Source organism: Gallus gallus, chromosome 2, assembly GCF_016699485.2.
Source record: "Gallus gallus isolate bGalGal1 chromosome 2, bGalGal1.mat.broiler.GRCg7b, whole genome shotgun sequence".
NCBI lineage: Eukaryota > Metazoa > Chordata > Aves > Galliformes > Phasianidae > Gallus > Gallus gallus.
Genome location: NC_052533.1, coordinates 110305584 through 110328338, shown reverse-complemented (window position 1 = coordinate 110328338; position 22755 = coordinate 110305584). Strand labels below are relative to the sequence as shown.

Below are 22755 nucleotides of genomic sequence, written 5' to 3'. Positions count from 1 at the left end.
CTCCTGCATTCGTAAAAATTGATTTTGCTTAGCTATTAGGTATTATTTTGCTAAACCTCTATGATTGACACAGATGGCAGTGTTCAAGAGGCGTCTGGATAAGGAGTTATGAGATATGGTTTAGTAGCTTGTGATAGTAATGGTGATGGGAGGATGGCTGGACTAGATTTTGCAGGTCCTTTCCAACCCTGTGATTCAATGATTCTATGATCTTTCCTTTACTAGGAACCATTTAAGATCAATAAGAGTTACTTAATTATAGTATATGGCTTAAAAAATTGTTTTAGACTTACCTTTCCTTTCAAAAATTTCACTGGGATACCAGATTTCTGCAGAAGTCTTAGACCAGAGTCTCCTCTTTTTCCATAGATACATAGATAAACTGCAGAATCTGTGTCAGCTTGCTCCAAGTCACCCGTGTAGACATAAACATGATATAAAATAACTTCAAAATTAACCAAAAGAAAAAAATATGTTAAGTGTGATCGCGATTCATTTTACTCACCATTCCAGCTTAATGGAAACAATACTGGTAAGTATGATTTGTAATTACTTTACTGGAATATATTCTCTAGAACTCGATCTATTTGTTTCCAAGGTTGCTAAGACCACATTTATGGACATATAGCAGGTGAAATATAATTCAGATGACAGTAATACTGAAAACCAAATAACCAATACATACATAACTGTGTAACTGTGATGTACACACGTACTTGGATAAATAGGTTTTCCAGCTTCCACTAATGGAAGTTCACAGACAAAATCTCTATCATCACTCTTTGACAACCAGGTGTTTGCTGGAAAATTCAGAGTTTTCTTGCTCATCAGGTGTTGCAGCGTCACCTAGGGAAGAAACAGATTAACTATGACTCAGTTCACTCTTTCCAGTGTTTTGCTTCTCCACTGCCAAACGTATTTTTCTATATATTTTCTTCTATCTCAGAAAAAAACATGATCAGTAAATATGACATACAAAATTGCAGTATGAAAACATTTTTTATTTTAGCTACCACTTTGCTACTTTACTTATCACTAGGGAGGATCTGTATTCATATCTGCCATATCTCAAATGAAACTGCCAGATTATATTCTTTGTAAATGTCTTGGACTTTAAAGTAAATTTATTATTGGAACAAAGAAATCTGCAAATAAAACTTAAAAACTGTAAATAGAAGTTTTGCCATAAGGAATGTCATTTATTGTAATTTCTGTCAGTGAGCCCCCTCTATGTGTAACGCTGTATTGAGTACTTCTAATAGCAAGGTTAAGGCAGACCATGTTTTTGGAAGACATAAAAAGATTAACGCCTTCATATTAAAATGGAAGTGGAAGTCGTCACCTATTCTCTCTTTACCGAGGTGCAGATAGATATGTTGAAATATTAAATCAATTCACATTGTACTTGGCCTTTTGCAGTAGAACAGAAAAAAAAAAAAATCAGAGTACCCAGCACCCTCTGTATTCCTAGGAAGAATTTAAATTCTCTAGTTATTATCCACAGTACTTTGTAATAGCCGTCTGTCTTAGTTCCTATAACTAAAGCAGTTTTTCTTTTATGGGAGTAGTTTCTGTTGGTGTTAGTAGTGCTTACTGCAGTTTTCCATTGGCCTTCACGAACAAAAGGAAATCAGTAGCAGAAAACTGTCTCTGCGGTTCTCTTTTTAACGTGGATAGAGCATACTAAAGCTTTGTGAACAGTTATGAAAATAAGTATTCACATTCACGTTCCAATACTTAAGAAATCTGGATAATATGTGTCTTTCTCTCACTTTTCCAATAAAATATTTAGTAAAAGAAATACTTCCTTTAATCCAAAGCATGTATTTATTCTAACAAGAAATACTTCTGCAGCAGATACGTAATCTCTAATGTTTATTGGCAGAGCTCCCCCTGCTGATTCGTAACAATAGCGAATATTAACTGCTTGGTCAGATAACACAGCTTTCAACGTAATTTACTTCATCTCGTGTAAATAATGCCAGGGTTACCCTGTGAAATTTAAACCAAGACATTAAAGAAATATGCTGTAACCACCAGGATGGAAATTAAGATTCCTGCAATCATTTCAGCAACTGAAGTATTTCACTTACATAGTTTTGGTGCAGTTACAGTTAAGGGCTTTTGATGAACGTCAAAGTCTCTTATTACTCTGTAATACTGGCTTTCCATATCAGTCTTTTTTAAGATAAGTGAAAAGCCAAAGAATAAGATTATGTCTTTTACAGATTCAAAATAAGAAACAGGAGACAAATATTTATCCGTAATTATGAAAGACATCCTGCATGGAGGTCAGTGTTTTCAAGAATTAGTATTAATTAAATCTGACAAATGTTCCTATCAGGGGAACAGTAGAGCCAGAATAGAAGCAGAAAAGAAGGAATAACTCTGAATTAAAAACAGCAGTTTCTTTTACCTTGAAAATAATTGCAAATTACATTTGCACCAATTATAACGAGTCTTATACTTGGATCACTCTCTGCATACACTTGTCATGAAATAACTGTTGCTCCATCATTGTCAGTTTTTCATAGTTGAATTTATAGCTGTGAAGTAGTTATAGATGCAAACATCTAAGAGTACAGGTGAACTTGTAGAAAGTAAAACTGCAAAAGCCACCTATATTGTGGATCACCACTCTAAAATTGGAATACGCTAAAAGAATAATTGCAAACAATGTTCAGAAGTTCATGTCAGGAGACTGACTGTGTCAGTGCTTGTGTTGTCTCTCAAGCAACCACAGACAAAGCAATAAAAACATACCACAAAATGCATTTTTTGATTTCATGAAGCTACAGCTTCATGAAAAGATGGGCGTTTAGTCCATACAGAAAAATTAATGAAGCAGAAAAAAATTTATCATAAAAATCTCACCTTTTGTAAGTTCCACTCTGACTGCTTATTCAGTAATTCACCAAGTTCAATTCTTATCTTGTAGATATTCCCAATGCTTTTTAATTTAATCTGAATTAAAACCAAAACAACACAAAATGTAACTACAGTCAAAAATGTATGTAGCATACATTAATTTTTTGCCGTAGAGGCTGCATACTGATGAAGGAAGGACATACCTCGCTATATAACAGTGTCTAGTTAATGTACTTTTATAAGTCTTATAATCCTATCCTCATTTCAAGACTTAACCTTGCTAAACAAGTACAGGATAAAGCTCAAATGGAAAAAAAAAATAAAAAGCTCTTCCTCAAAGAGTTTCTTTGCCTACTTCGCACCAAAGATTGAAAAGCACTTTGGTGACATTTGTTGTTTTATGTCTGAAAGCAATACTGCCAGCGTGATGTAAAAGAATGATAGTAGTAGCCCCAGGTGCTGACAGATCCTGCATGCTCGCAATATCGTTATACAGAGCACAGAGCCATAATGGGCAATATCTATTTTAGAGAAAAGAAACTGGTCCATCTCTTAAGAATGTACAGATTAACACTGCAAACATGTCATTACCCAATGCTACTTATGAATTTTTCACCAATTAGGAGAACAGGATTCCCCGTGGATCAGAATAGATAGCCAACATACTTAACCAAGTGCAATGCTCAGTTTTTTATCTTCCTGTTTATGTTGCATTCACAAAGATTATTATTAATATTTTTGACAGAATTAGTTTTCATTTGTGCCAAGACTGCACTGGAAGAATTGATGAGCACAGAAAAAATTTACAGAAAAGGTGTAAAGTATAACTTCTGCTTCAGTTATCTGAAGACAGCAATGTGTCACATGCATCTCAGACAGATTTCAACAAAACAGAAATATTAGCTCCTTCAGAAATTTCCTCTCAGCCCATCTAGAAATAATCGTGTCACAGTGAAGGTGGGATTCTTCTTAAATAATACAGTGGAACTCTGTGTTTTAATGACATGATAGCATTTCAGTTATTGGTCTCTTAGCAATAAAACATCTGGTATTCCAGGTATTTATAATATGGTGGCTGAAAAATGTCTCAGTTATCAACTTTAACTGAACCAGTTACACAATAATCACTTTAAAGTATGCTGTGAAGACTGTGCACAAGAGCATTTCATTACTAAAGATACCTGAATCATATATAAGCCTTGCATTCTACGTGATTTGTTAAGGAGTGGACAGTTTCTAAAGCTAGCTTCAAATCAATGGTCTTAGAGAAATAAATGTCTGAGAGAGGAAGTTGAAAGAAAGAATGGCTCCTCTACTGCTAACTATTTGCACTAAGCTGATTTAATGCAGAATACACAGAGATTAGAGGGATTTGTTTTATGTGTAAACAGAAGGGAAAAATATTTTTTCTTTTCACATGACAGGATAATCTTTGGAAAGAAACACAGTAAAATAATGTTCTTAGCCTTCATTAGCTACCTGAAATTCATCCTCTTGCCTAGGAAGGAGCAGCTGCTTTCTGTTCTCCTTGCCAAGAGTTATTGGTCCGGCTGCTCCTCCATCTCCATATATCCAGAGAGTGACATTTGCTTGAGCTCCTGCACTTCCTGTCAGCACTGACACTTTCCATTCATCAGATGAAGGAAGGGGACACTCACCACCTTGGGGATTTCTCATTTCCTCTGTGAAATACAGAACATTAAGTGGGAGATGAAAATTGACATGAAACTGCCAGTCACTGTTGTAACGTCAGCGCATAACCTCAATAATTCTCAGTGATCTCTAGAGGTCCCTTTCAACCCCTGCAATTCTGCGATTCTGTGATAAGGAAACTGCAACAGAAGAGGGGATTGTATTTTTTCAATGACAAATGAGGAAAATGTTTTGTTTAGATTAGCTACAAGATTCAACTAGAAAAGAACAAACCCTTTCCCAAACATACTTAAGCACATAGTGCCAGTGTTTAGGCTAAGGGAGGCTCTGCATGAATAAGACAACAGCAGTGCAGTACTACTATGAGAGAAAAAAAAAAAAAAACAACAAAAAAACAGAGTTTGCAAACATCAGATGTCTGAAGCACTACTTTCCGGTAATGGTCCAAACATAAATTCACCTCTACACATTCCTCTCCATGAATCCTCTGCAGAACAGAGAGGTCCTCTCTCCCCGAATTTACAATATGCTCAAACACAAAAGGTGAATTTAATCTCTCAGTTTGTAAAGAAAAAAACAAACCACAGTGCCTATATACTGTGTCCCGCAAGAGTTCCTAAATGGTTCTTCACACAGTCTTTTCAAAAAGCTGCAGATAGACTTGTTAATATGTTAAATAAGATGAACATTATCTGCACTGCCAATTAATTTTCTTTTAATAGAAACCTAGAATTTTTCTTTAATTGGAAGGAACCCTGAAAGATCATTGGTTCAACTCCTCTGCAATGAGCAGGGACACCTACAGCTACATCAGGTTGTTCAGAACCCCATCCAGCCTGACTTTGAGTGTCTCCAGGGACAGGGCATCTACCACATCTCTGGGCAGCCTGTTCCAGTGCCTCACCAGCCTCATTGTAAAAAAAACCTGCTTATACCCAGTCTAAATCACCCCTATTTTATTTTGAAACCATTTCTCTTGTCAGAACAGTCCCTACTAAAGAGTCTGTCCCTTTCCTTCTTATAACCCCTTTTTAGATACTGAAAGGTCGCTCTCAGGCCTCCCTGGAGCCTTCCCTTCTCCAGGCTGAAAGGCTCAACTCTTTCAGCCTTTTGTATCCCGCAGCTCATTTCTCATCCATTAAGTTGCATTTGATGAACCAAGCTTTTAGAGGCCACAGGCTCCAGGTGCATAAAAAATCACATAAAATATAACTGAATTCATAAATTGACAATAATATTGATTCGTCGAAGAATTCCCAATCTGTGACTACGCATTCTTCCGCTGATACGTTACTTATTATCAGATCCCTTAGGATTTTTATTTGCTTAATTAAAATATTGCACTGTATTTAGCTGGGTTAGAATATTTCCTTTCATTTGTTAAACTGTGTGTATCTCAAGAAAAAATAAAAAATATATAAGCAATGCAAAAGCAGTTACTCACTACCAGCAGACCAATGCTCAATCAGTTCCCAAGGAACAGTTTGGAAAAAATCCTTCCCAGAGGAAGAGGAAAATCCTTCCCTTATTGTTGAGCATGACATTGGACAACCTCTTTCGTTAGTTCAGGTCAGCTGTCCTGGCTGATTCCCCTCACAAGCCTTTACCCATCCCCAGCCTACTCATGATGGGGCAAACCAAGAAACAGAGGAGGACCCAATGCTGCACAAGCACTACCCAAAATATATAAAACATCACTGTGTTATCAAACCTGATAACACCAATCTGAAACACAGCACCAAACTGGTTGCTGTGAAGAAAATTACTATCCAAACTCAATTTAGTTTTAATTTAGTTTAATTTAGTACTATCCAAGTACTAAAAAGAAAATAAAGCAACGTCTACGACAAATTTGTAAAACTCACTGAGTTGTACCTTGTCATCAATGAAACAAAAGCATGAATACAATGTAAAAAACTTGGCATGAATTCCTTTTTACAAAACTTTTGAGACCAATGAATTCTACATCTTCATGGCACGTGTCTTTCAGTGACTATAACAAAATAGTTGCTTTGGTCCAGTAAATTTTGACAATGTGACTTCTTAACATTCTTAGAGCAACAGTACTTTCTGTCACTGGAACCACTTAGTTCCTCACCTGTAACAAAACAGACTTACTTAAGCTATCTGACACCACATCCTACTTGTTTGGGTGATGTTGTGACTCACAAGCACTCCCTAGCAAACACATTAAAAGATCCAAGAAACGCACAGGTTTTAAGAAGCATAAGAAATCCCATGCTGCTCGTTATACTTAGTACAAGAATTCCTTTCTTGGACTGTTGCTACCCAAAACACCTTCTGCAATCACAAAGTACTGCATCCTGAAAAAAAAATTATAATGCACAAACAATTGACAGACTTTGAATGCTTTTTGTCTCATAATTTACTGGCACTTCTTACAAATGGACATCAGTCACATTGATTTGCTGCAGGCTAAAAATATTTCAATCTGAAAAGAGAATTTGATGGTTACTCTGGATTAGTTATGGGATTTTATACACTTCATGGCACCATGATGTAAATCCATTGCGAGAAAAATTAATTCTGATAGTCCTGCATGAAAATTATGGAGAAATCACAGTCCTTCACACAGTTTCATAAAAATGTCTTTGCTTTTTTATTTACTTATCCTAAATCTAAAGCAGAATGAGAGTGATTTGTCCCAAAATATCATGTGATTGAGAGACACTTTTGAAGTGAACCATCAGAAATATGAATGTCTGCAGTAGAAGCTTGTACAATAGACATGATGCATTATATTGCACTCCTGTGTATCACCATTTCCAATGTAAACCCAAAGGAAATGAGATCGGATTTTATTTGTATCTTATTTAGCTTTATAAATAAAATGTGTTAAAAACTGATAGTAACTAATAATACTCCAGACATGGGAAAGGAAAGTGCAATGTATAGAAATTGTTTCTTAGAGATACAGTTTGTCCCTTCCTGAGACAAGTAACTGCAAATGTGCATGGGAGGCAGACATATTTTAATGTTGTACCAGAACTGATTTGTTGACTGTTTCTTACCTGATGGTGGAAAAACCAAAGGTCTTTGCGATGTTTGCCGCTGGGCTTTTGCTGGTGGGTGTTCAGATTTTCTGAAGTCTTTCTTCTCTTGATTGGTTTCTGCAGGAGTTCCCGTGGGCTTTTCCCAGCCAACTGAAACAATCAAATGTAAATTTCTGTCAGTAGCTACACTTCATTTGCTGCTTGTTTCTTTCTTTCTCTTTTTCTCTTCAGAAGCTTTCCACGTGCTCATATGTGACAAACACTAATACAAGGCCCACTGATGATTCAACACGGTGGACACCAAAATCTTTTCTCTGTGTATCACACAGCTACTAGTAATAAGCTTTTGTTGTTAGTAACATGTCACAAAAAGCAGAGAATAAACATGATGTACCAATAAATATCCATTTAATGCTTTGAAAATCTAAGTAGCAGCTTTAACATTGAGGCATGAATGAAATGACCTGCTCAAATGTGGTTTTCCACAAGATCAGTTTCTTCACGGTACTTTCTTTCTTAAGAGTAGGAATGCTGAAATGAAAACTGCTAGAGGCCGTTTCTGATAATATGAAATAGGAAACAGACAAATCTTACTTGCTTTAATAGAAAACAGTAGTTAATGTTTTCTTCCTTTTACTGAGCAACAAGCATTCAGGAGAACTCCAGAATGTAACAAACTAAGAGCATCGGTAAGCCCTGCTTTTGTGAGATTTTCATTGAAAACCCTGCTCTTCCAAAAGGTAGCAAAGAAAAAACCTTCCCTTTAGTCTACAAGGACACAAAAAGGAATATTCTCAGCACCTTGCTGGAAGTGGGGACTGAATGGTAACAATGCCATCACGGTGACTTTGAGAATACTTCTGTATGTCTTGGTAACAACATACATAAAACAGAATTAAAGAGACAGGATCTATATTTTCATATTTTCTTTGTTGATTGAAGCACTCAAGATGAGCCTGTTCTTCATTTGTCTGACAAAAACCTGACAGAATTCTTAATTTCCAACTGATGGTCACTTTAGCATTGCCATTAGATATTACAATTGTTCTTTGTGTCTATGTCCTTCAGATGAGACTATAGATACAGTTTCATTTTCTACAGTAATGATCCCAGCCAGCTGGCTCCAAATTGCTCACCAAATTAAAAACTTGATTCTCCAAAAGGAGATGAAACAAGCAAACAGCAATCCAAGGATTTCCAGCAAGATAACCTCACCTCCACTGCCAACCCTTAAGTGAGGTATAGGATGGGGTGGATCCTGGCTCCACCACTTCCAGTAACTCAGGGACATTGCATGCACCTGACCTCCCTTGGGTTGGCCCTGCCTTCCCACCAGGTGCTCAATCACTTGTTCAGGCCTTGACTTAGCATTTCTGCTACATATGCCCTCTCTAAATTTTAGAGCGTTCCCTATACAAATAGGAAAGTGTGGTGTAGCTGAGAGCAAGATAGTATCTCCCAGGGTTCTAGCATCTGTAGCCAGAATGGGGAATAGGCCAAGGAGTCAACTCCATGTCTATCTTGTCATCTGTTTTGATTCTCATGCTCCAAAATTTATTTGTTCAGTTAAAAAAAAAAAAATTCCTCTGCATTCTTTATTTTTTATCAAAGGAAATAAATAGAGCAAAATTAACTAGCCACCCAGGACAAGTTGTGTGATAAAACTTTTCACTTTTAAAATGACTAAAAACATCAAGGCAAAAGCAAATAATCTATCTTACGTGTTTTTATTTTGAACTTTGTCTGTCAGAAACATTTATTTCTTATATTAAGAAATCACGTACATTTGATGACCTGTGGGTAGAAAAAAATGTTGCTCTCTCCAATGTTAATGACTGGCTTGGTCTGACCATCTGGCAGGAAACCAACATACATCCCTTTACTCCGCACTGATTCCAGACTTACAGATCCAGCTTCCCAATTCTTCTCAATTTTGAAATGACAGTATTCATCACCCGTGCCCTAAGAAATTGAAAACAGAAATCTGAAATCAGCGATTGCACTGATATATTTAGGTAAGCTGGATGTTTCTTAAGAATTATATATTACTGTTTTCTAATGACATTTCAGATTAACTTTAGGGTCTTCATAATGTACTATGTTATTACACATTCACACACAACCCACATCTTGGCTCTGTGTAGTCCTCCATGACCAGAAAGGCCAATCAATAACATGAGTAAATGAAAAAGAGTAAAAATATTCTCAGTCATGTTAGGGTTTAGGCAAACTCCAGGATATATTCAGAGGAATTCCCCATTTAATAAGTCTTTAGAAGGTTAAAGAATGCGAAAACATTTTTTGTCTTCATTTCACAACACTTACAACATCAACTTCAATGTCCTAGTCAACCAAAACCTCAGTGTACTCCAATGGTCTGGCCCTCTAACAGTTATAAGTGAGTACGTTTGTGGATTTAAAAGCACTATGCACATGAACTTAGTCATCACTGTAACATGGAATAGGAATTTGAGTTTAACTAGTTTTCAGAATGTGGCAACTTCCTTGTGGCCAGTAACCAGAAACAGGCTACAAAAATTCCAGTTTAACATGTCTCAGAGAGAAGAGCACCCTGTCATATGTTATAATTTTAACCTCAAAATACAGTAACTGCTCAAAATAAACATACAGACTGTACATGAAAGACTCCCTTTCATCCTGTGGTGATGGCACTGCTAAAAAAGCAAGACATTCAGGAAGCCTGCATTCAAACTATGGATCAATTTTATATATATATATTTTTTTTTTCTCTGATCACAGTATATTGATATCAAGGGCAGAACTGTTGAGGATCTCAGCTCTGATTCTACCTCATACTCACTTGAGTTAAACTCTCAAATAAAAATCATGAGTAGATCTGTGAATTTTAGTTCATTTTAACAGAACTACATTGCAAAAGTCAACTCAGCATGAAATTGCTTACATTTTAATTATTCATTAGTCCTTTTTATCATCAATCTATTTAGATTTAATACCAGTTTAAATCCCTGAACATGTTTGTATTCTGTCACATTCAAAACAATTATATCAGTTCTTATCAGCAAACTGACAAAGAATTAGCACACACCAAGCCTAATAAACAAATAATAAACAAATAATAATGTTTATTTCTCTCTCTCTCTTTTTTTGCCTTTTTTTTTTTTCTCTCAAGTGTAAAAATGTATTGCTTAAATTCCAATCAGGTGAAGAATATTATGGGTCAAAGAATCAGAATATTTCAAGCATATTCTCCAAACATATTCTTTTTTCTACATATAAAGGCTGCTCATAAATGACGAAGTATTTCAGAAAGAAACTGTATGGCTGGTTGATAAAGAAAAAAAGTCAGGTTCTTCATTTTGGGCAAAACAGAATTCAGTAAAAGCTGGGATGCCAACATGGCTCCAACATCTTAGGAAACAAGTGCACACCAGTAGCACTGTAGTTGTTTAAAATCTCAAATTAATGCAACAGAATCTTGACACAGTCATCAGCTATCTGACAACAAATACATTTTAACTACATACACATACTCAATATTTTAAAATATAATCATATTTTTATAATTAAGTGCCAAATAGGCATGACAGCTTGTCTTGCTGTATTCTACTATCTTCCCTTGACAAATGAAGGAAGAGTTCTGAAAAACCTTAAATCCAGACAATGCTTTCATCAAATTTTTATCCAAGCAATACAAAGAAGATTTTCTCCTGTCACTGACAATCTACTCAAATTATCTGCAGGTGGAAATACAAACAAGAAGTGCTTACTGTTCCATTACACTGGCCATCTTTGATCTTCAGATACATCCCTGGGTTTTTCACACTCTCAAACATGCAGACTCCAGAGCCAATTTTATGCACCCTCCAGTAGGATTCCTGCTGCTGCTGACCTGCTCCACTGCAGCCCCCATCAGATCTGAGAGTCAGAGCCTGGCAGTGATTTGTGTTGAGCAGAATGATGGCATCATGGTGAAATATACCCTTCAGATGAATGAGAATAAGTCCTTTGTCAATACTGCAGCTTTCCTCCACGTTAATCTTTGATATTGATACTGTTCATACTGGCTTATTTTAAGTACTTATGTATTCCCCATGTATAAATGATTTTCCAAAGTAATTAGAGTATGCACCCAGCCACGGAATGTTTGCTGCCTTCTGTGCAGACACAAATCTGAACAGCGGACACTTCTCACTATTCTGCATCTTGCCTACTCTTTATCACTCAGTAGCACAGAGCAACATTCAGAGCACAAGCAGTGTGGCAAGCTAAGGAACTTGTTTTCCTTTAAAATTGAATAGCTTCCCATCCTGTATGTACCTACTCACCTATTTTTGGAAGGTTTAGTAAAGATTTTAGAGAGATATTTATTTCTTAAAGTTGAAGCCTCTCTTATTTGCATATACTAGCTACAGTATCACCATCATTTGCCCAAGAAGGGCAAACAATGAAAATTTCAATCTATTAAATTGTGGCTTCACTCCATCTGGTGGATGAGAATCCTTCTTTCAGTTTACACTTCTCAAATCCTATTAGATATTACCTACTTCATGATAGTAAATTTTAGAAAAGTCTACTTAATTTCTCTCCCCAAACCTTACCTTGACATGCACAACAAATTCTTTGGAAATTCCAGCATATCCTGCTTCTTCATCAGCAACTTTTCCTTGAAGATTGAACATTACTGTGTGACCTGGGTTCCTCGCTGACTCAAGAACGGCACAACTATTTGGTTGAAGGTGAACGCAGAGCTCACAGCAAGACTTGTCTTTGCTCTATCATTGACAAAGTAGGAATAATAAATTACATTAACTGTTAGAAATAGCAAAATCCAAAGCAGAGTATCATGACAAGGTTTCTGTACTGTTTGAATTTCCATGATACTACCAGTCTATAAGGAAAATTTCTCCATATTCTCCATATTTGCAGTCCTAATACTCAAGTTCTAAAATGCTGTATTTCTAAGCACAGAAACAGTTCGTCTTAAAATGAAACAAATCTGAGAATAACCTGAAAGATACCGGAGTACCTCAACTGCAGAGAGTGTAGAGTCACAGCTGACAAACCCGGCAAAGAAGGATGGAATTAAAAACTGACATAGACCAAAAATGAACTTTCTGCTACTCTAATTTGCATGATGGTGGCAAATAGTGATTCTCCATATTCATCCTATTCATCTTACAGTCCATATTCATCTTACAGACAACAAAAAGTTAGAGATTTCATATGAAAGCATAAAGCATCACAGTATTCACGTCTGTCTATTCAGATTTGCAGACTGTGTGATTCCACTGTATGAAAGACAATATACAAAACAAGTCTTTAAATAACTTACCAACTCCATCATCATTCGCATATTTAAGAAAACTAAGTTTTTAATAAATATAAAAGTGACAGTAATCAGCTCAAGCTCTTAAAAGTCCTCTGTCTTACATAATCGCACATTTTTCAAACATCAGAATGGGTTACAAATGGATATACTCTTTCTTATCACTACATTCCCTGGCAAGGGGTAATGGCTTAAAACTAACAGAAGGTAGGTCTAGATTAGACCTTAGAAAGAAACTGTTCACCAAGAGAGTGGTGAGGCGCTGCCACAGCTGCCCAGAGAAGCTGTGATGCCCCATCCCTGGAGGCATTTGAGGCCAGGATGGATGGGGCCCTGGGCAGCCTGAGCTTGTGGAGAGGCAGCCCTGCCCATAGCAGGTGGGGGTGGAACTAGATGATTAAGGTCATTTCCAATCCAAATAATTTTATGGTTCTCTATGACTCTCTGAATCAATTTTATTAAGGCTTCAAAGAATCACACTTTCTTAAAAAAAAAAAAAAGCTTTGTACTTAAAAAACCTGCCTGTCAAATTCCAAATTCAATCTGCTTTCAAAAGTAAAGGACAAACTGGCTGGATTTCTGAAGTGGTGGTGAAATAATTAAGCTAGCTTGCCCCTCAAAAATGTAATTAAATGTGTATTTTAAGGTCAACTGTAATTTTTGAATTGACATTTTGCTTACATTTACCTACTGCCATTTCAAGGACCTCAAAAGTTTTCACATAACATTTCTCATATTCTCTGAGAAGAAAAGAATCATGCAAGACTGAAAACAAGAAAATAGAGGTCCAGATTTTCAATAGGCTGCTCAAACTCATAAAATACTCATTAGCAGAGAGAGAGAGGGCTTAAATTTAAGTGTCCAATTAATACTCTCTTTGTAGTAAGACATATTGCAATGTGACAGACCACAAGGTGTTCCCTGTATGGAATTACAGTAATGAACATGAGCACTACAAAGTCCTGCAAGGAGTTCTGACAGTTTACCTGGCAGACTGATGCTGCTCCCCTTGGGAGTTCTAGCTCTACTGAGAGTACTTCACTCCCTCTAATACTAATTCACATCATGTAAGAAAAAGACAGGACCAGGTTTGCCTATGAGATTATTCCCTGAATAAATAAATAAAGAAAGAAAAACAGCTTCTTTCTTCAATAGAACAGAGTTTCATCCGAAAGTACTAAATTCTACAGCTTCTACTTGCATATTCCAAGTGTTGAGAAAGAAAGACAACAGTAAGATTATGAAGATGGGAAGAACCAGTATGGATCAAAATAAATCTGGAATTCTTCAGGTGGTTTATGACAGACAGTTTACACAAAAAGACAAAAAACAACAACAAAAACCACTGTGACAATTAAAATCAATATTAGAATTGATACTTATGCAAAAAGAGGTAATGTTAGGGTATTCCAGGTACCTTGGCAGTATGTGGTAAGCTGATACAAACTGTGGCAGGGAATGATCCTTTATTCCTGCACTGTTATGTATGCTATTAAAAATTCTACCAAGAAGTAAAAAGTAAACTGTGAGAAAAGAGACAAGGCCCTATAGCTAAATTTGCCTATTGACAATTTCCTGGGTTCAGTTGTGCACTTCATAGATCCTTATCTGTCTGAAAGCATGATTATGTATTAGGCAGAACAAAAACAGCACTGTTTTTAATCAATGAAATGTTATTATGAAGCAGAAACCAGTAGCAGTATTTCCTACCTTTCCAGTTGCATAGCCATTGACAAGAGCGAGAGCAAGATGTGGTATCTGATGACTTCTGAATATGAAAATATTTCCCTTTTTGACAATTACATTGAAAAGCCCTTAGAGTTAAATGAAAAAAAAAAAATAGAAAAGGTCAGAGTATGAAATTAAATTTCATTTAATTACAACCAATCGTGTATCGTTTTCAATTATATTAACTCAACAGTTTGACCTCACTGATCAATGAATCCCCTTCCTCATTCCTTTAGGAGAGGGTGCCTAGAAACAACTATCTAATTTTCTGCCTTGAGGAAAAGGTTGCAGAAGTTAATGACAAGAAAAAACATCTCTTGGTGAGCATACGCGCTTTAAAAAATCTGTAAAAAGGAGTTGAGGTTTATGGCGTAATGAACCAGACAACAGCAATGAATGACTTGGTAAATAATAAATCATGCAAGTAACATGAAGCTCTCAGGTAGGAGAGCAGAATTTTTTTTCTGTGCATTCATACTAGATTTTTTAAAGCAAACCTTGTAGAATCACTCATGGCCTTGAAAATTTCAAATCTGGTCAGTATTCCAAAGAATTACCCTCTCATAGCTAAGAAATACTGATGAAAGCTAAAGTTGTGCCATTTTTAGTGTTCCCAGCAGTAACAGATGATTTTTTTTTTTTTGAACAACTGATGTACCACAACATAATGCTGCCCAATCTGCACTATGCAGCTGTCTCTGGAAGACTCCTGTGGTACCCATGACATAAGATTTTCAGGTTCTCATCAGGATAATTGGGATTATATAGTCAGTGATCACTGTGTCCTAGGAACGATGTCACAAGTCATATGATATAGTCGGGCTTTCCAGCCCTTGGGACAAGAGATGGAGGACACATTGCTATCACAAATGAGTTCTCTGCTTTACAATAGAGATAAAGCTCCCTGAGAAATTAAAAAACACTCAACCAAATCTCTACCTATGAATTTTTCCATCAGTGCTTGTAATGCTATTATATTATACTTCTTTAGATGTGGTAAAGACAACACTTTTTTTTTATTATTATTTGAAAAGAAAAATAGATAGCTTAGGTTGGAAGACTTTACTCCAAAGCATACAAAAAGCAGCAGGGATCCTAAATGAAAATTTCAACAACAGTTCCCAAGACAGCATTTATGGATTATTTGTGTCTTAGAGTATATGTAGATGTTCTAAGGAAGAAAATTTTGTATTATATTGACAGGAATCACAACACAAGACAGTGAAATATGAAGTCCTCTTTTCTTTATCTTTATGCATACACCCACATGAAAAATACTTTACCATATTTATTTTTCTTGTCACCAAGGGCATCAACACTGCTGTCTGGATAGAGGCATAAGAAACCACGGGTAAGCCTGTTGTAAAACTGAAGTGTATTGCCTTTCTGAAATTTCCACTTTTCAGCAGCCCACTGGTTTTATAAACAACAAGCAGAAAAGACTTATGAGAAGATGATATACAAGAGTTTGACATACTTGAGAACAACTGATATAGTTTCAAAGTACAATTAGAGTTGTCTGAATAAAAATAAAAAGTAATTCCTTACAGTTTCTTCTCTCTTGAGCTCTAGTTCCTCCCCTATATAGATAAAAAACAATGATTAATTTACAAAGCATCCTCATTCCATTTGACATAGTTGTTGTGAGCCTGGGTTCTCCTCCCCACCAGTTTTCACTTACTTCCTGGAAATGTGCTGGGATCTGTCACAGTCAGTCCTCTCGCAATGTTGCCATCATCCTGCCCATTGTCCAGCCATCTGAAAAAACAGATGGCTTTTCAGTAATATAACTATGACAGACAACTCCTACAACACTGTATACATGGTACTTGAACACTGGTATTGAATTATTTTTTGTTGTTGATGTTTTAATTCTTTTTTTGATTACACAGAAAGAGATAGAAGGGCTTAAGCCAGTTACTACAAATTAGAGATGTCATATTGATCCCATCAGTAATCAAAGTTGCAGTGATCAAAATGCTTGCTCGTCCTGTCTGCAAGAAGGCTACAGCAGGTTGCAAACTGTTACATGTTCCGCACACAGACAACACTCTTATCGTATCTGAACCATGCTTCTACAATGCTATTGTATTGACTTCGCATCCTCTTACATAAGTCAAGTCTAACTCCATTTGAGCCTGAAGGATTCACACATTGTATGAGCAGCATCAGCAAGAAAGGCATCAGGCTCTAACAATAACTAGCACATACTCCGTATTTTTCTGCCTGAAATGGGTTTGAACTCTCCCTAAATTATGCATGAAACTAGCATTATGCATCTCCTCATAGCAGTTCATCTCATCTAGAATACAGAATAAAAATTAGGTCAGGCAAAGATGAGGTGCTGTGTCTGATAGGCAAAAAGCCCTTACTCACACATAAATCAGTTTCAGTGTGCACATCACTCACTCTGAGCTGTCTCAGGCAGTTATTTATTCACTCGGAGAAGTGAGAAAAGAAAATAGAATTGAGGTGCCACTGGCAAGCTGTAGCTAGACTCACACAGACTAGACTGGACTGTACCATTCTTAGTATTTGCACTTTATCATTTATAATTATTCCATAAGGTGTTGAGAATTAACCAGGAGTGGATAAAATTAGAAATAAGCTACAGAGCAGAAGATTCAGAGCAGTAGCATCTGCAGAGGAAAAGGTAGGGAAGGTAGAACTGCTTCAAGTTATATTGCAACCCAAGGCTGCAAACTGAATAAGAAAAAGAGGTGTCATAAGATACCTACTTTTGTGATAGCCATTCCACAAGACCTTCAAGTTCATCAAACCCCAGGTAAGCCTCTGTGCTAAGAAAGCTTTCCACCTCACAGTGGAGAAGAATGCATCCACAGGTGTAAGACCCAAAGTGCTCAATACAGAGAATATGCCAAAAAAGCAACTCTTACATAGTTAGCTAGGTAAAAGAATGAAATGTTCCAAGGCAGAATTTATTGTTTTTTTCATTAACTAAAACATACCAGAGGTTTGAGACGAGTGCAACTCAGAGAGCTATGAGAAGTATCTAATAATTTCAGTTCATTTTTTAGGAGATGTGTTTTATCTGACAGCACATCTCAGAAGATAATCTATGGGCAATTAGAAACATATTAAAAATCAAATACCACTAACCTGTGGCAAAGAAAAGTATAATCCAGATCTGTTACAGGATCCTTGATTACAACTTTGTCCAGATACCATCCATTTCCTTAGATTTAAAGAAAAAAATAAAGTTAATTCATGAAAAGCAGATTTGGTGAAGTCTTATTTCCTCTGGCTTTCTCTCTTCTCAGGTTGGAAGTTAAGAGAAGTTTCTTCTGAAAAAGAGTGGTCCAGTGCTGGAATGAGCTGCCCAGGGAGGTGGTTGAGTCATGATCTTTGGAGGCGTTCAAGAAATGTTTAGATGTTGTACTAAGAGACATGGTGTAGAAGGGAAATACTGGTAATTGGTGGACAGTTGGACTTCGAGGTTTTTTCCAACCTTGGTAATTCTATAATTGATTGATTCTATGAGTGATTCTACTGAAAGTGAAAAATCTGCAGCTCCATTGCTATAGTCATGGCTGCACTTACAGGGAGGACTACAGCTCTTACACGCTGTAGATACTGTAGAACTTGGAGGTGGACCAGCAAAGCTGCTAGCTCTCTACCTGGCTATTGTGGCTCTGAGATCACATCTCCCCTCATTTAGTCATTGTATTAAACTATTTTGTTTGATTGATTCAATGAAGATTTGATTCGGTGACTGATTTGATTGACCGATATCACCAAGATTAGATCAGATGGCAGCTTATCACGATACTAGCAGTTCATCTGCTTTTTGAATAATACATTCTAGAATTAGTAGCTTAGAATCAGATTGATGAGAAGCCTCAGTTTGCCCGAGTTTTCAAGTGTCATTCAAATGAGCCCAGAACAAAGGCAGTGGTAGGCTGGATCCTTAAAGTAGGAGGCTGATAATCAAGGGCAGATCTTCATTGATAAATTCATATTACATGGCACTGAGGGTGAAGAATAAAAGCAAGATCTTCTTCATGTGAAGCTTTTTCTCAAAGCCTTTCTAGGCATATGTAATCTTATGAACAAGAACTCCTGAGAATCTCTAGGGATGACTATTTTCTATTAGTCATCTCATTCAAAAGTAAACTTTTATTCATTAATTGCACTCTACATCAGTTAGCAACCACAAAAAGTGACAAGGCAAGTAAGCAAAATCTGCAACAACTCTTCATCTAGAAGTAGGGCAGCGAAGAGTACTGCTAAGAGAAAGACCTTGTCTTTATTTCTTCATCCTCAGAGGTATCTGAGCAGCGCCTCTTACTGGAGGCACCCAGCTATGGGCACTCACTGAAAAAGACTACAAAACAACGTGACATTTTTGTAACAAATTGAGGAAAAAGCTTAGATGTTCTACCTGTATGGTAAATATGGGAAGAGCGAAGCATGACTGAGCATAAGAGAAAAAGTCAGGTAGAGAACTGTCCGACAACATATTTTACATTGCCTTCGCAGCACTAATACATGTCTCAAAAAATGTGTCTAAATATCGTACAGCACAGCACAAGACTTTACAAAGCAAATCTTGTGACTGCAAGCAGTTTGATTTCTATTATATTATTAATTGTCCAGTGACAAGGTACTGTAACCAAAATCTCCAATTGCATCTTTAGGATATAACTGGTAATAGTAAAACAATGCTAAGATATTTTATTATAACTTCGATTGTATGAGACACGTTCAGTGTCTCATGCAGACACTCCTCTTTGCACTTTTTTGATGATGAGTCAAAAATTGCAGAAGTAGTTGTCGATGGTATACTTAACATAATACATGACAGAATACTGAAAGTGAACACAAAATATCTGATATTCATGATGATGCAGTAAGGTCACTTGAAAAGTTCCATTAGAGGTTTTTCTCTCTCACTTCTGGAACATTGTCGTGCATTCCATTTTCTATATATTTTTTTTTCAATGAAAAGGTGGAAAACTTCACAGGTAGTATACAGAGACTAAATAGAGAGAATTCTGACCTGATCCAAGACCATTGTGTCCTATAACAATCTTGTACAAATGGCCAAGGTGTACAGCTTCCACAAGAAAGATGTCAGTCTGTAATCAATCAACACATTTTCAGTAAGATCTGAAAAGCAAAACACTCTTCAGCCACAGAACCCAAAGACCTACTTAAGCCCATGAAATTCTAAATTCAAAGACATCGTGTGAAATATCAGTTAATAATAATTCCAGAATAAATCAGGGATGGTTTTCCTGAAACAAAATAATAAGCCCGATCACTTACTTAATGGGAGCATTCCACTCAGATGAATGGGATGAGAGTCAGGATAAAAACCTGTTCAAAGCTTAATTTGGAATAAACTTTCACAAGCTGCAGTAGATTTCAACACTACACAAATGCAAAAGTTTAATTCTCTCTTCATTTGTTAAATCAACTTAAATTAAATCCTGACAATCCTTGAGGTCCCTTCCAACCCAAACCATTCTATGGTTCTATGATAAAGGAATTAAGTATTAAATACAGAAGTGCACAGTTTACCTATTTTATAAATGAAAATTCTACTCATCTTTCAAAAGCACTGATTTACCATTAGAAAGTAATTTTGGTTTAATTGTGGAATTTTGAAGTAACGTAGGAATGCAGTAATTATCTCTCATAATTGCAGCATTACTGCCCACTGGAGAGGCAAAAAGCCAGAAAAAAAAAAAACAACGGAAAAAGCTCTTGTACTCACTTGTCCTTTCACAAATTTCTTGGGTTTCTGTGACCTGAGCAGCTGTCTTGATCCTGTGTCACCTTTTTCTCCATAGATAGAAATATACACATCAGCTTCAGTTCCAGCATTCCACAGATCTCCTGTTGTCACATGCACTTCATAGACAGTCACTGATAACAGAAGATGACAACCTTTCATATTACAAACATTATTATATTTAGAATAACATCTAACTGCAAATGTGCCTGTAGACTCCAAATGCATTTGTGTCAAGAGCAGTTAGATTAAAAAAAATCTTCAAAATCCTATTCAAGTAAAATAATGAAAAAAAAGTATAAACTTGCTTTGATGTTATATTTGTGAGGGGCTTTTTTGTTTGTTTTGCTGTTGTTTTTTTTTAAACCCCAGAACACAAAAAGAACTGAGCTTCAAATGCACAATAGTATGATTTTGTCCTGCTGCAGCATCTGAAATCATCAAGCTGAAAAGTAAATAGCAGAAGCCCGAATTAGGCTTACCATAAGTAGTGGCATCAAACTATAGCAAGCAGCAGGATACATTAACATTTTGAATGCGTTGGTTCAACAAACAAAAATCCAGCACCAAAGTTTTACTTTTCTGGGACCTCAGAATTCAGAAAGCTGCACTGATTTAATATTTCATGCTTCCTGCAACAGGCTAGTACAGACTTCCTCATGACATTCCATATGGAAATTCTTTAAAGTCTGTAGATTTGTGAGGAAAAAAAAACCATGGGATTAAGCTTAATAAAGAGGCTATTTAAAAGAAATAAATAATCCAAATACAAAAAAAAAAACATTTTAGTCTAAATTCCACAAAATTGGAATGAAGTTTACGATACATTAAAACTACACAGTAATAGAATGCAATGATTTTTAGAATGTGGATGTTAGAACTCCAGAAAACCTAAAATAGAAGCACGTAATGATAATCCTCAACAGAAACATGAGTAGGGCAAAGTTCATGCCAACATACAGTGACAATATTAACTAGACCAAATGAGACAGAACGAAGCGAGGAGAGAACAAACTCATATTCTGGAACACAAGTTCTTCCTCCTGATATAGGTGTCCTTGTGCTATTTTGTCTTACAAGAAAAATCTTTCTAGGCAATTGGATTCAGAACAACATCATTAACATCACTCCATTATCAGTTTCCATTTCCAATATGTTAAGAAGTTTTCCTGCAATTCACCTGAAGGAGGTCACTCCCACATCTCATTCTGCTGACGGACCAACACCTTCTTTTAAAAAGCAGTAGGCATTTATTCATAATCAGTCCTTACCTGCAATTAGTTACAGCTGTTCCCTCAACACTCGTTTTTCGGTGTTCTGTCTTCCTTTTTTTTTTTTTTTGTAATGACAATCTCACCTTTATTCACACAGTGCTTGTGCTTAGCTGACTACACAAGCTGACAAAATAATTCAGCCTTGATAAAGGTACTGGTCTAGCTAAAACAGTCACCTCTCTCTTCACAGGCTGGTTTTTACATGCCCACACAGAGCTCTGTGGTACAGTGTTAACTTGCTTCTAGTATCAGAACTAAACGCTTAGAAATACTCACAGGGTACCACTGCATTCCACTGGAGTATTGTACCATGGATATATATTATTAATAAACCCAGTGTAGAAGTTTAAAATAGCTAAATAAAAAAATGCAAGGAATTTTTACAGTTTTCAGCACTCCTCTTTAGCTCTCATAAACCTAGGGAGAAACCCTGGTTTTAATAAGCATAAGTATTTATAGTTCTTATATCCTAAGACATAGATAGGTGACTCACCTTTCCTTCAGACATTTCACAGAACAATGTGCAGAATGGAGATTAAGAAAAAGGAATTTTATTCTTTTGCCTATACTATTGCCCATAAGTGCAAAAAATTAAATGCATAAACACGGTAGTCTGAAGTTAGAGAATTTCAGGAATAAGATTATTTGCAAAAGTTGTTCTTTCCCCTATACCTATGAATAAGTAAAGGCAGAACAAAGAGGTAGAATACTTTTCTCATTTCGGATCAACTATTATCATTTGGACAAAAGCCAGCCACATTTAGGCCACAGAAGCTTTGGACAGTATTGAACAGCAGACTCATGTACTACTTTTTTTTCCCCGAGAGTACACCTGCCCCCAATGTTTGAGTATTAACAACTGTCACTTAATGTTGCCTTTTATCATCATCTTTCACCACGTCACCACCCAATCTATTTACTTCTCCAAACTTTTCCTTGCAGTACCCACATGAACTGGTTCCCCATTTTATGGATAAGTGGGAAAGAGAATTTGTTTCTCCAGATCAACAATCCTCTCCCGCACTACAACTGCCTCCAACATAACTTATCCACCGTACAGTTTCTGCTTCAAGAAAAGCAGAGGTTTGCCAGTCACCAAACACTGTAACTCTGATTTACCCCTTCAAGTAGTTCATATAATCAAAAGTTGTG

At 36.4% G+C, this 22755-nt stretch overlaps 1 protein-coding gene across 1 annotated transcript in view; it reads right to left on the bottom strand.

Annotated features, from left to right (window-relative positions):
* RP1 (RP1 axonemal microtubule associated) overlaps positions 1-22755 on the bottom strand; it is a 200459-nt gene that overhangs the window by 123646 nt on the left and 54058 nt on the right. The window contains exons 7-21 of the mRNA XM_040685413.2: positions 20312-20463; positions 19592-19670; positions 17692-17767; positions 16253-16329; positions 16120-16151; positions 15855-15984; positions 14554-14657; positions 12116-12289; positions 11285-11497; positions 9320-9497; positions 7554-7685; positions 4348-4550; positions 2875-2964; positions 717-846; positions 294-445 (exon numbers count right to left, since the gene is read on the bottom strand). Of these exons, the coding sequence (XP_040541347.1) occupies positions 294-445; positions 717-846; positions 2875-2964; positions 4348-4550; positions 7554-7685; positions 9320-9497; positions 11285-11497; positions 12116-12289; positions 14554-14657; positions 15855-15984; positions 16120-16151; positions 16253-16329; positions 17692-17767; positions 19592-19670; positions 20312-20463 (1922 nt within the window). The remainder of the gene's footprint in view (positions 1-293; positions 446-716; positions 847-2874; positions 2965-4347; positions 4551-7553; positions 7686-9319; positions 9498-11284; positions 11498-12115; positions 12290-14553; positions 14658-15854; positions 15985-16119; positions 16152-16252; positions 16330-17691; positions 17768-19591; positions 19671-20311; positions 20464-22755) is intronic.